This window comes from Diabrotica virgifera, chromosome 6, assembly GCF_917563875.1.
Source record: "Diabrotica virgifera virgifera chromosome 6, PGI_DIABVI_V3a".
NCBI classification, from domain to species: domain Eukaryota; kingdom Metazoa; phylum Arthropoda; class Insecta; order Coleoptera; family Chrysomelidae; genus Diabrotica; species Diabrotica virgifera.
In genome coordinates this window covers 149,185,313-149,198,483 of record NC_065448.1, presented here as the reverse complement: position 1 = coordinate 149,198,483, position 13,171 = coordinate 149,185,313, and the positions used below count along the sequence as shown (strand labels likewise).

The following is a 13,171-nucleotide window of genomic DNA, read 5'->3' as shown; positions in this document are numbered from 1 at the left end:
GTTCTTAAATTAGCAATTTGTTTATCTAATTGCTCACCTATATCCATAAGTCCTCTTCCTCCTAGATTCCGTGGTAATGTTGTTCTTTCTACTGCACTTTTAGGATGGTGTTTTTGTGCTTTTGTGAGGTGTGTTCGTACTTTTCGCTGTAGAGCTTCTATATCTGTTTTTGTCCACTTAACAATACCAAATGAGTAGCTAAGCGCGGAACATGCGTAGGTGTTTAGTGCCTTAAACAAATTTCTACTGTTAAGGTGTGAGCGAAGCAGCTGTTTTACCCTTCGTATAAACTCAGTAGTTATCTCTGTTTTCATTTGTTTATGGTCAATTTTCCGCGCTTGCTTTACTCCAAGATATTTATATATATCGTTTTCACCCATGGCCTCGATGTTCTGGCCATTTTGCATATCGAATCCTCCGGGCTGTACTTTTCCTCTGACTATATTTAAAATACGGCACTTGTCTAGTCCGAAGTGCATGCTAATATCATTAGAAAAAGTTTCTACAGTTTTTAGCATCTCGTCTAGTTGGTTTCGAGTGGAAGCCATTAATTTCAAATCATCCATGTACAATAAATGATTAAGCTTCGCCACCACATTGTTGTTATTTTTAATGCTAAAACCTGCATCTGTGGAGTTCAATAGCTGAGATAGTGGGTTCATAGCTAGACAGAACCACAGAGGACTCAACGAATCTCCTTGAAACAGGCCCCGGCTGATTGCGATATTTTCAGTTTCGATGTTATTTTCACCAGGTATTTGAAGGTGAATTCTAGTTTTCCACTGTGTCATTATATGTTGTAAAAAGGTCACTATATTATCATCGACTTTATATATTCTCAATATATCTATAAGCCATTCATGCGGCACTGAATCAAAGGCCTTCTTGTAATCAATAAAAGCAGTAAATAGGTTCCTCTTTTTGGAATATGCTTGATTAGAAATGACTGAGTCGATGATAAGTTGTTCTTTGCAACCCATGGAACCCTTAGCGCATCCTTTCTGTTGAGGCTCTATGATATTGTTCAGAGCACAGTGTTGGTAGATACGCCGGGCTACACAGGATGTGACCAATTTATACAAAGTTGGAAGACAAGTAATTGGGCGGTATTTTGCTGGATCTTGGGTGTTATTTTGATCCTTCGGTATTAAATAAGTGGTTCCCTGAGTTAGGAATGATGGTATATCCTGCGGATTAGAAATAACATAATTAATTAGTGTCGATAAGCATTCATGAGCACTCCAAAACTTCTTGAGCCAAAAGTTTTGAACTCCGTCTGGTCCAGGAAATTTCCAGTTATGAAGCTCTTTGATGATATTTGAGACTTCTTCAGTGGTGAAGGGTTCGTAGAGAGTAGTGGTGTAGTGTTGGCAGTTCTGTGCCGTATCTTCTATCCATCCAGCATTGTTGTTAAGAGCAGCTGGTGTGGAAAGTTGATTTCCCCAAAACTCATGAATTTCTTCTTGGCTTGGATAAGACTTATCGAGATTTTCTACGGTGGAATTGAGTTTTCGATAGAACGCCTTCTCAGCAGTCTCAAAAAGGACATTGTCGGATTTTCGGTTGTTACTCACTTTGTACCTTCTTAGTCGTCCTGAATAAACTGAGAGTCTTTGTTTTAATGTATCCAGGCACTGTTGGGCTGTGTTGTTTTCTGGATCGTATCTTGAGTGTCTTGCAGTATTCCGTATTATTTCTTCAGCTCTCCTGATGACTCTTGTACTTCTTATACCTCGTATATATTCTGTGACTTGACCAATATCCCTACGCAGCAATTCAATCTTTCCGAGCAGTCTTTTTTCCCAGGGTGCAATTCTGCTACCAGTCCTTCCGTTATTAGTACCCTGTCGTGTTCTGATGTTAATGCCCATTACATTAGCAATTGCTGTTGCTGCACAGTAGATTAGCATGTGCAGATACTCCAATGTGTGGGCTTCTACGACATAATTGGGTAGGATTTCAATGTTCACAATTTGTAACAGCACACCTAGTCTCTTACAAGAGTTTATTCGTGGTAGCGGTGGTCTGCTAAGTGGGTTTGTTCCATTAAATTCTTGTACAGCACGTGCCATTTCGCTTACTAGGTTATCATGTAGCTCGTTGTTTTCCTGCTCTGTATTGTCAGGTTGAGTTTCTTGTATGGCAAGCTCAGGAATCTGCTCATGCACTTCATTTGGGACTTGATCTTCAATTACAACATCGTTATGAATCTCCCGTTCGACTTCGCTTCTGATGATATTGCGTCTAGTCTCTGGGATAAGGTTGTTTCTTATAATTACCCGGTATTGGTCTGATACTCGTTGCTCCGATACTTGAATATCTGGGTACGTCCTGCAAAATTCGGCATACAGCTGTTGTCGGTAGCCGATTGTTTCTTGACCGAGGTTTGTCACCTTGTAGTAGAAGCGCAAAATGTTCTCATTGATGGACACAGTCCATTTCATGCGCTGCCTCGGTCGTCCCGCTTGAGTGAGCGCCGGCTGATGATCCAGCGCAGCACCTTCGGCGGGTGGAGCCCTTGTTGTTGTTTGGCTCGCTTGTGGTTGTGGTTGTGGTGGATTATTATTATTATTATTATTATTATCAGCCTTCACGTTGTTACATTTGGTATAATGTAATAAAGCTTAAGATTCAGATTGATTTACACTAAATATCAATTAACTTCTCATTATAAATTTAGAAAACATTCAAAAAATAGAAACAAATTTTAAAAACTGAATATTCGCATTCGCATCCGCATTCGCAAATGTCGTTATTAGATATTCGCATTCGTATTCGCGAATGTTGAAAAAACGACATTCATTACATCACTACTTCTCAAATCGCTACCGGTTTACAAGTTACTTTACTTATGTATTGTTTATATTATCTATAAGTTTCATTGGTTCAAAGTGTTCAGTTTTGAAAAAAAATTGGGTTTAAAATAAAACATTTTTTTTAATTTTGAAAAAAATCGTAATTTTTTATGGAATTAACTTAAAAACAATTAGGAATACCAAAAATCTCAAAGAGTAATAAAATGTACGTTTTGCTTTTCTGAATATTTTTGGTTTTTTGTTTTCTTGTTAGACAAAAATTGGTTATGCTATGACTGTTCAAAATTTGCCTAAACTCGTGATTAGTTACTCGTTAAAGCCATTTTAACTACAGATTTTTCAAAACGAAGCACTTTGAACCGAAGAAACTTACAAACCATATAAATAATACATAGGCAAAGTAACTTGTGAAGTGGTAATGTTAAAATGTATATGTGATGCTAATTAGGGGGTGATTTTCGCGATTTTTTTACCAAAAAAATAAAAGGGACCAACAATATTTTGAGCGTAATTCACTTACTTTTAATATTACAAGTTTTTTTTTAAACAAAAATAAACCTTATTTTAAACATTTTAAAAAAGTTAAAATGAATTTTCCCCTATAAGTGCTCCGTTTTTGGGTTATTTCACATTGAAATATTCGATTTGGAATTTGACGAAGAAGAATCTACTTTTCACTAGCTGCAACTCTGCTTCTACTGGACAGTCCTCATGTATACACCATTTTTTTTCAATTTTTTATGGACTATACTTTTGCTAAGAATATTTTTTTCGCTAAAATACTTACTTTTTGAGTTATCTCCGAAAAACCGTCCAAAAACATGTTTTATTTTGTTAAACATATTCACTCGCAAATAACTCGAAAAGTATTGACTTGGTGAAAAAACTCTATAGAAGAAAAGTTGTTTAGAATTAGTCATTTTATCCAATTCCGGTCTTATTTTGAATGTATTTTTTTCATGTTCGAGGGGGGGGTATTCCCCTCAATTTTTGTAAAATGGAGCGGATGTAGAATTGTAAACTTTTTCTTATATAATAATAGACAATTTCAACTACCTATTCCCAAATTTTCATCCTTCCTTTATTTTTTTTGGGGTTAGATTGTTCTTTGATCAGGGTAATATGGGTTCTTCCTTTTCATCTTATTTTTTTTTTTTGTTTTTTTTTATGGCATTGACTTGGGTGTCATTTAGCCAGTCACAACTTTTTTTTTTGTTTTCTGTTCATACATAAGGAAGGCAATGAGGTCCTTAGAGTAGTGATGTTGATTATAGTTACTTTCGAGTATTCGTTAAAAATCGTTACTTTTGTATAAAGTAATCATTTAAAGTATTCGTTACTTTGATTACTTTTGTTACTTTTGTATTTGAGTACCGGTAATCATATCGAGAATCGCATTCCTCAGAACATATTTTGTATTAGTATTAGTAGGATACTTTGATTACTCTTGTATTTGAGTACCGGTAATCATATCGAGAATCGCATTTCTCAATCATTCGTATAAGTATAAGATCCGATATAACGACCTTCGCCGATCTATTTAATGGATAGAAATTAAATGACATGTAATTGTTCTGTCATTGCTGCTCCACAATATCAGTAATCTCGAGTAATCTGTTTGCATCAATTAAGTGCCAAAAACAAACCCTCGAAACTCTAGATGACGTACCTTGCAATAACCATGGGCACCCAGATGCTTCGGAGGTCGGTTCTGATTGCAAATTCGTGTTCAGTGACCAAAAATACCCCGAAATAAGAAAATCTGGCCCTTAATATACTCATTTTAACATGTTTATGCATTTATGGATGCGTTTTATAAACTTTAAAATGTAATACTTAATGCATTTCCACCTATTTTTTATTGTAGACTTTTTTCGAGACGTGATCCTAATCCTAAATACAATGCAAAAAGTTGCAAGTCTCTATGTACCTACTATATTTAAAAATAGATTTATTAATGTGTTTTTAGTGTTAAATGCCCTGGTCTAATAAAAACAATGCCATACCTACATGTAAAATTAAAGTTGATGATCATAGTCTAGAAATATTATCATTTCTACATTTTTTCCGGTCAATCTAAGCTATTTTTTCTAGGCCTGATAAGAATAGTGTGTATTTATTATTAAAATCTAATGTGTTGCATTTTTATTTTTAAAAGAACTAACATCTGTGAAATTCTGTGAATATCTACCTCGACAAATCGTATAGACATCTGTTTCTGGGTGCATGCTTTGTTAAATGATATACCTCCCTCTGTTTCAGCTACTTCTCAGCGCCCTGTAATCCTGTAAAACTCTTCATATCCTTCGCCCTTCATAGATAAAATTTTAGTTAACTGTACTGACACCGAACACTCGTGGAATACCGGTTCGACTCCGATATCAACCGAGTAGATACAATACTCAAAATCAAAATAGGTACTCGCTCTGATACGATTGATACGAAGTAATCAGAGTAATCAAAGTAACGATTTACCTCTCTGTATAGTAATCGTTACTTTCGGTATTCGTAAGTAACGAGTACTTTGTAACGAATAATTACTTTTTCAACATCACTACCTTAGAGTTCCATAGCAAACTCTTCTACAGCTCTCTACTCAGTTCAAAAGCTGGCCGCTATGGACTGTCCAAGTTGCTCACCACATTTTCCATTATGTATCTTCTTCTTCTTCTTCTTCTTTTTTCATATGTACATAATATACCAAATTATCAGGATTAACAAGTTTAGAGATTAATTTTAGTTTCACAGATAAATTTCATTAAACAATCATATATATTCTTGCTGTTCAGAGACAATAGATAGGATACATTGAAAGGTGGAAAAACATTACATTTTATTAAATCTTGGATTAAATTATATGTGCATGGAATATATTTTGCGCACTCAAAGAAAGTATGATTTAAGTCACTAACCTTCGGACATTCTGTACAAAGATTTGAATCAAAAACTTTAATTCTTGCTAGATGTAGAGGGAAACATGCATGTCCAAACTTCATTCTAATTAATGTTGTTATATATCTTCGAGGTACTACGTAATTTTTAAACCATTTTCATCTTATGTCTGGTGATGTTTTGTTCGCAGTGATTTCGCTGGCTAGCGACCTGGGAATGTTGTGTATTCCTTTCCCTGCCGGCTCTTGGCCAGAATTTGGGTTGGAATGGCCATAAGTTATTTACTGATAGCAAATTGACATTGAACTTTTAAATAAATATGTATATAGGAAAAGTCAAACAATAAGGAATGCACGTAATTTTCCACTTGTTGCCATATTCCAAATTTGAAAAAATATATAGGGAATAATCAGATTTTTTGACATGCCTGACATGCCATTCCTATCAGCGAGCATTTCATTGGGTAGAATTAGTGACGAGTTTATATGACGTCATTATTGTATTTGGTGAGATTGTAAATGATAACTGACGTCTGTCATAATATTGGAGGTTAAATATGTCAAATTGTTGTTTAAAATTATATTTTATTTAAAAAAAAAATGAATGGGTTGCATGTGTGAGTCCATACTATTGTAGTAAAGAAAAGAGAGACGTTCTCACAAACAATTTAATTTGTAAAATAAATTGTTTGTGAGAACGTCTCTCTTTTCTTTACTACTATATTTTATTTATTTATTTTATTTTGAAAACGAAGTCCTAGGTGGAACTCTAAACGTCAATAAAATCATTTAATAAAAATAATAAACTTAAAGATAAAACCCATAACTAAATTAAAATTCATGGTGACGTTTCAATTATTACTTTAATCATCGTCAGAATAATAAGTTTCTTGAGCGGATGCTTTAAAATAATTTTAAAGGAACAAACAATAATTAATGAAAACGTAAAAAATGACATTGACAATCATTGGGTTAAGTCAATAATTTCAAACATGCCATGTCTTGTTGCGTGTTTAAGGGTGGCTTCAAAAGAAATATGGATAATGCCTCCTTGATGCTGAGTTCCGTTGGAGAACTTGCATGACCAATGATTGAGAAGTCCTTACGACTAATAGGGTGGTCGGAATCAGTCATATGTTGGAATACCGCTGAATTTGGAACTGTTATATTCCAACATACGACTGATTCTGACCACCCTATTAGTCGTAAGGACTTCTCAATCATTGGTCATGCAAGTTCTCCAACGGAACTCAGCATCAAGGAGGCATTATCCATATTTCTTTTGAAGCCACCCTTAAACACGCAACAAGACATGGCATGTTTGAAATTATTGACTTAACCCAATGATTGTCAATGTCATTTTTTACGTTTTCATTAATTATTGTTTTTTCCTTTAAAATTATTTTAAAGCATCCGCTCAAGAAACTTATTATTCTGACGATGATTAAAGTAATAATTGAAACGTCACCATGAATTTTAATTTAGTTATGGGTTTTATCTTTAAGTTTATTATTTTTATCAAGTTTAATGGTGTGTCCTTATCTACATACATTACCCAAAAAATAATTTAAGTTAAATTGTGGCTTATTTCCCATTTAGAATAATAAATTACATAAATGCCACAAATAAATGGCTTCAGAACCATATTTATTTTATAGTTTAACGACAGTTTATTTTTTAAACCTTTCCCTTCCCTATCCTTGATTGGTCGATTAGCTTCGTAATAGTTTTGTTGTATGGTAAGTTTAGTCAGGCGTTACACACACAGACACAGACACAGCTCCCAAAGGCCATAAAAGAAGAAGAAAAAAAAAATAAACAAACAAAAATCTTACTTAACCTTCTATATTACAACATGACTTTGACACTTATATTACAGATAGTTATCTTTGTTTCACACTCTTAAAGACAAATAGAAACAGTGTAGCCGGTAGCTGTTTTAGTAAATACACATAATATGTTTTTTAATCGGCAACAGCGCTTTCCTGCTAAACCTAACGGTAGCAAAAAAAACTAATATATGAGGAAAAATTGGTTGAATTTGTTTGTCTTCAAGTTTCTACAGGTAGGTATGATGTCATTAAATCTATGGCGTGCGTTCCTAATTGTTTGACTTTTAGATTATAAAGGGTTTCCTATGGAGGAAAAAAGAACAAAATGCTTAGAATTTAATTTTATGGTCGGAGATAGAAGAGCAGAGGCAACAAAAAGAGAGAACGGCAGGTGAAAAAGAGAAAAATACTAAACATCGTATTTTTGCTGTTTTCCTAAAAATATTTACCAAAGAAGTATATACGAGTATAATATAAAATATAATAGATCACAATGAAATATAAAATATAATAGATCAATTTTAGTCAAATAAACTATTAGGAAACGCTATACTAACCTTTTCCTTCTGATATATCAACTACTTTTGGATTATTCATGCCCAACATTTCGACTATCTTCTGCAGTTTCTGCGTTGGCGTCATTTCGTTGACTTTCTTAGATTTTTTTAACTTGCTTTTGTTCTTTAGATAGTTCGGTAATGCGTGAATTAGCGTCAGAGTAGCGGAGAATACGAACGTCTGTCTTTGTTTGAGTTTCTTCTCATCGAGATTGATACGTTCCAGAAGTTCGTGAAGTTCCTGGAAATGACCTTTCTCCAACATCCTGTCAGTTTCATCTATAGCTAAAAATCTAGAATAGTGTAAGAAATTATTTTGATTGGAATGGACTGTTATTTGCTGGTTAAGAACTTTTCTTGAAGTGAAAATGTAAAATATCGAAACTTTGATTTCATCAAACATTTATTCTACAACTATGCGTGACAGATTCAGACATACTGACTTAGCGGTTGCGCATTACAATCGCATTTGGCCGACGAAGAACAGGTTAGAGTCAATTTTACATTTAATATGAATATCAAAAATAATAAATGAAAGGACATCGCACACATCTTATGGAGCAGTGGTTCTCAACCTTTTTGAGTGATGTACCACAAAATACTTTTTATTTTTTGTACCACCTAACTGAAATATCTAACTAGCTAGGTAATATAATTGACTATAATAGTGCAGATTTTGGCAAATTTTTGCGTTTTGCGTACCACCGCAAATAATATGTACCACCAGTGGTACATGTACCACAAATTGAGAACCGCTGTTATGGAGAATATAATGTCACTCAAATGCAATAAAATTTACATGAATAGATTCGTCTCGAAATTAACAATCATTTCATATAATTGCGCCAACTCTGAATTTTGATTAATAACGGCGTAAATTGTAATTAAATTTTATTTAAATCACATTTGTAAAGTCCATAAAACTGTTATTCATAAATACTATTAGTCTAGAGTCTAGAGTCTAGTCGTTATTGAAATAGCTTAACGTAGCGTGAGCTAAGCTGATTAGAGGAGCTATATACTTTGGTACGACTGACCAAATGATACCTACTTTATTATAAGATAAGAGTAATCCTCTGCCTTAATACTGCAGAAAGATTTATGAACTGTCGATTCACAAATCCTCTTTTTTCTGTAACTTACGTACACACCCATTTGATTCTAGATTTATTTATATCAATTTATGCCGTTATTAATCAAAATTTAGAGTTGGCGCAATGATATGAAATGATTGTAATTTCGAGACGAATCTATTCATGTAAATTTTATTGCATTTGAGTGACATTATATTTTCCATATAAAAAGTGGCAAGAAACCAGATCGGACATAGATCTTAAAAACTATATGGTCGCCAAAAAGGAAGCGAAAGTAGCAGTAGCAAAAGCTAAAGCAGAAGCGTATTCAAACCTATACGATCAACTTAATACCAGGAAAGGCGAAGCAAATATATATAAAATAGCCAAACAGAGAGCAAAGAAAGCAAGAGATTTTAATCAGATTAGATCTATCCGAGATGAAAATCATAAAATACTAATTCATGAAAAGGATGTCAAAAAGGGATGGAGAAAGTATTTTGACAGTTTTATTAAATGAAGAATTTGACAGACAGCCTGTGGAATTAACGGAGACAGTAACAGCAATGGTTACCAGAATAACAAACGAGGAAGTGGCTTAAGCGCCTCAAAAAATAAAGAAAGGAAAAGCAGTCGGACCAGATGACATTCCTGGGGAAGTATGGAGAGCATTGGGAGAGACAGGAATAAGTTGGCTACCAGATCTATTTAATAGAATTATGGAAGTTGGACAAATGCCAGACGAATGGAGAAGCAGTCTACAAAAACAAGAGAGACATACAACAATGTACAAACTACAGGGCTATAAAACTACTTAGCCGCACCATGAAAATATGGGAGAGAGTAATTGATACACGGATACGTGAAGAAACCGAAATATCCGATAATCAATTTGGCTTTATGCAGGACAGGTCAACAACAGATGCAATTTTCATTGTAAGGCAACTGATGGAAAAATACAGGATTAAAGAAACCAAAGCTCATATGGTATTCATTGATCTTGAGAAAGCATATGATAGAGTTCCTCGAGAGATTCTGTGGTGGGCACTCAATAAGAAAAGAGTCCCTGGCGAATATGTAAAGATTGTGAGAGATATGTATGAGGGAGTAACGACTAGTGTTAGGACAGGTGTGGGAGAGACTGATAAATTTCAGGTGAAAGTAGGATTGCACCAAGGCTCGGTGCTTAGTCCTTATTTATTCTCATTAGTTTTGGACCAGATAACAGCGAAACTACAGGGTAGCATTCCATGGTGCCTAATGTATGCTGATGATGTAGTGTTAATAGGAAATAGTGAAAGAGACTTAGAACAAAAGCTGGAACAGCGGAGACAAGCTCTGGAGGAAAAAGGTTTAAAACTTAGTAGGACAAAAATAGAGTATTTGGAATGTTCATTTAAAGATGGAGTTACTAAAAATAAAATGGTATCTTTGGATGGTGAAATGATTATGAAAATTAATAGTTTTAAGTACCTAGGATCGGTATTACAGAGTAATGGAGAAATATATGGAGATGCATGCAGTAGAATTAGGGCTGGATGGATGAAGTGGAAAGAAGCGAGTGGTGTGTTGTGTGACAGAAAAATTCCAATGAGGCTGAAGGGAAAATTCTATAAAACAGCCATAAGACCGGCTATGAATGTTGGGCAGTGAAAAAGAACTGAATGTTGGGCAGTGAAAAAGAAAGAGGAACAACGAATGCATGTGGCGGAAATGAGAATGCTTAGATGGATGAGTGGAGTGACAAAGAAGGATAAAATTAGAAATGAGTATATTAGGGGAAGTCTAGGTGTGGCACCAATTGATGCCAAAATGAGAGAGCGTAGGTTAAGATGGTTTGGTCATGTTCAACATCGAGACGTTAATCACCCAATACGAAGAATAGCTGAAGTGCAGATTCCTGGAAGGAGCAGGAGAGGAAGACCAAAAAAGACCTGGGGGAGACGATAAGGCAGGACATGTTGGTAAAGGGAATTAACATTGATATGACCCAAGATAGAATTGTGTGGAGAAATGCAATTAGGGAAGCCGACCCCGCATAGGGATAAGGCAAAGAGAATGATGATGATGATATTTTCCATAAGATGTGTGCGGTGTCCTTTGAACAAATAGTATCGATATTATCTTATAGTTTAATTAAAATAAATATCCTGATTTTCCGGATTTTCTCAAGGAATACAGAGCCAGACTGGAACATACGGGAGAAAAAGTAGAAGATATACAAGACATACTGTACAAAACGGAATTGAACAAGGATGTGTACTGTCCCAGACACTACTTCTAATCATAAAGAATTGGATCGAAAGTAAGCGATAAAAAACAGGTATTAGGTGGAAATTGCACAACCCGTTGGAAGGAGTTCGCAAACTCTTGAGGTACTAGTACACTTCAGAAGACTAAAAATAATCATTTTTTTTCTCGGAACCTTTATTAAAAATGAACATAAAACTTTTTACATATTAATATGTAACTCTTAGAGAGTACAAAAAATATATCTTTTTTCATTTATGCACGTACACTAATATTGTAGAGGGCGCAAAAGTCGAGGCCTCGAAAAATAATGGCTGACATTTAATCTCAGGATTGGGATATCTGAAACAAAAAAATCGAACTGCTAGGAAGGCTTCAGCCTGCTGCCAGTTCTTGGTAAACTCCTAGAAAAGCTACTCATAACCCGACTGACTCACATAATAGAAGAAAACCACCTGATTCTTGAACATCACATCGGATTCAGAAAGGATCATAGCACAATTGAACATATACACAGAGTAGTGGACGAAATAAATGAAGCATTTGAGCAAAAAAGTGACTGCTTTCTTAGATGTGAGTCAAGCCTTTGATAAGGTTTGGCATGATGGACTACTGTTTAAATTAAAAAAATCACTCCCCCACACACTGTACATTATTATGGAATCCTACCTAAAAGAAAGATATTTTACTGTGAGGTACGGACAGACAACATCAGAAATCACATTGATAAAGGCAGGGGTACCACAGCGCAGTGTTCTTGGTCCACTTCTCTATCTTATGTACACAGCTGATCTTCCAGTAAGCAACCAAACAATCACAGCTTCCTTTGCAGAGTATAAAGCGATAATGGTTAAACACAAAGACCCAGTCATAGCCGCAAAAATTCTCCAACATCTAGTGAAAATTCAGGACTGGACAAGAAACTGGAGAATTAAAGCCAACGAAGTAAAATCAGTGCAGGTTACATTTACCAAATGCAGAGGTACAGTGCCACCTGTTACACTAAATGGACAAGATCTGCCTCAATCTGACAGCGTCAAGTATTTAGGGATGCACTTGGACAAAGGACTGACATTTTTAACAAAAGAAAACAACTTGGCTTGAAACTCAGCAAATACTACTGGCTATTGGGAAGGCAGTCAAAAATTAGTTTAAAAAACAAATTATTGGTGTATAAAGTAGCCTTAAAACCAATATGGACATATGGTGTACAACTATGGGGTACGGCTGCAAACTCAAACATAGAGATATTGGAACGCTTCCAGTCGAAAATACTACGGACCATAACAAATGCACCTTGGTTTGTGCCAAACAGAGAAATCCGAGACGATCTTCAAGTAGCCACAGTTAAAGAGATAGTGAGTGAATACAGCAGCCGCTATTTGGTAAAATTAGAAAACCATCCAAATAATCTTGCACTGAACCTGCTAGATAACAGTGAGCAGACTCGGAGACTGAAGAGGCACAAACCATTGGAGCTACCATATAGGTTCTAAGCAGCAGTGAAGTGAAGTGTAGTACAGTGCAGTGAAGTACTTACCCGTCCAGGGCACAGTTCAATAATTTAAGAGACTAGTGGAGCCTTTGTTATCACTGGATAACAAATCCAAATTTATACATACACCCCTTTGAACAAACAACAAACATGCTTATAATTTTTATGTATTGATTGCATGTAGTAAATATCCTATAATAAAAAAAATTTGAAAAAGGAAGGTTTTTTACGTGACAATTTACCACAATTTGGCCAAA

The 13,171-nt window shown here is 35.0% G+C and overlaps 1 protein-coding gene across 1 annotated transcript in view; it reads right to left on the bottom strand.

The window, feature by feature from the left end:
- Window positions 1–13,171, bottom strand: part of LOC114329179 (ATP-dependent RNA helicase ddx24) — a 124,280-nt gene that overhangs the window by 79,277 nt on the left and 31,832 nt on the right. The window contains exon 6 of the mRNA XM_050653246.1: window positions 8,097–8,389. Coding sequence (XP_050509203.1) covers window positions 8,097–8,389 — 293 coding nt within the window. The remainder of the gene's footprint in view (window positions 1–8,096; window positions 8,390–13,171) is intronic.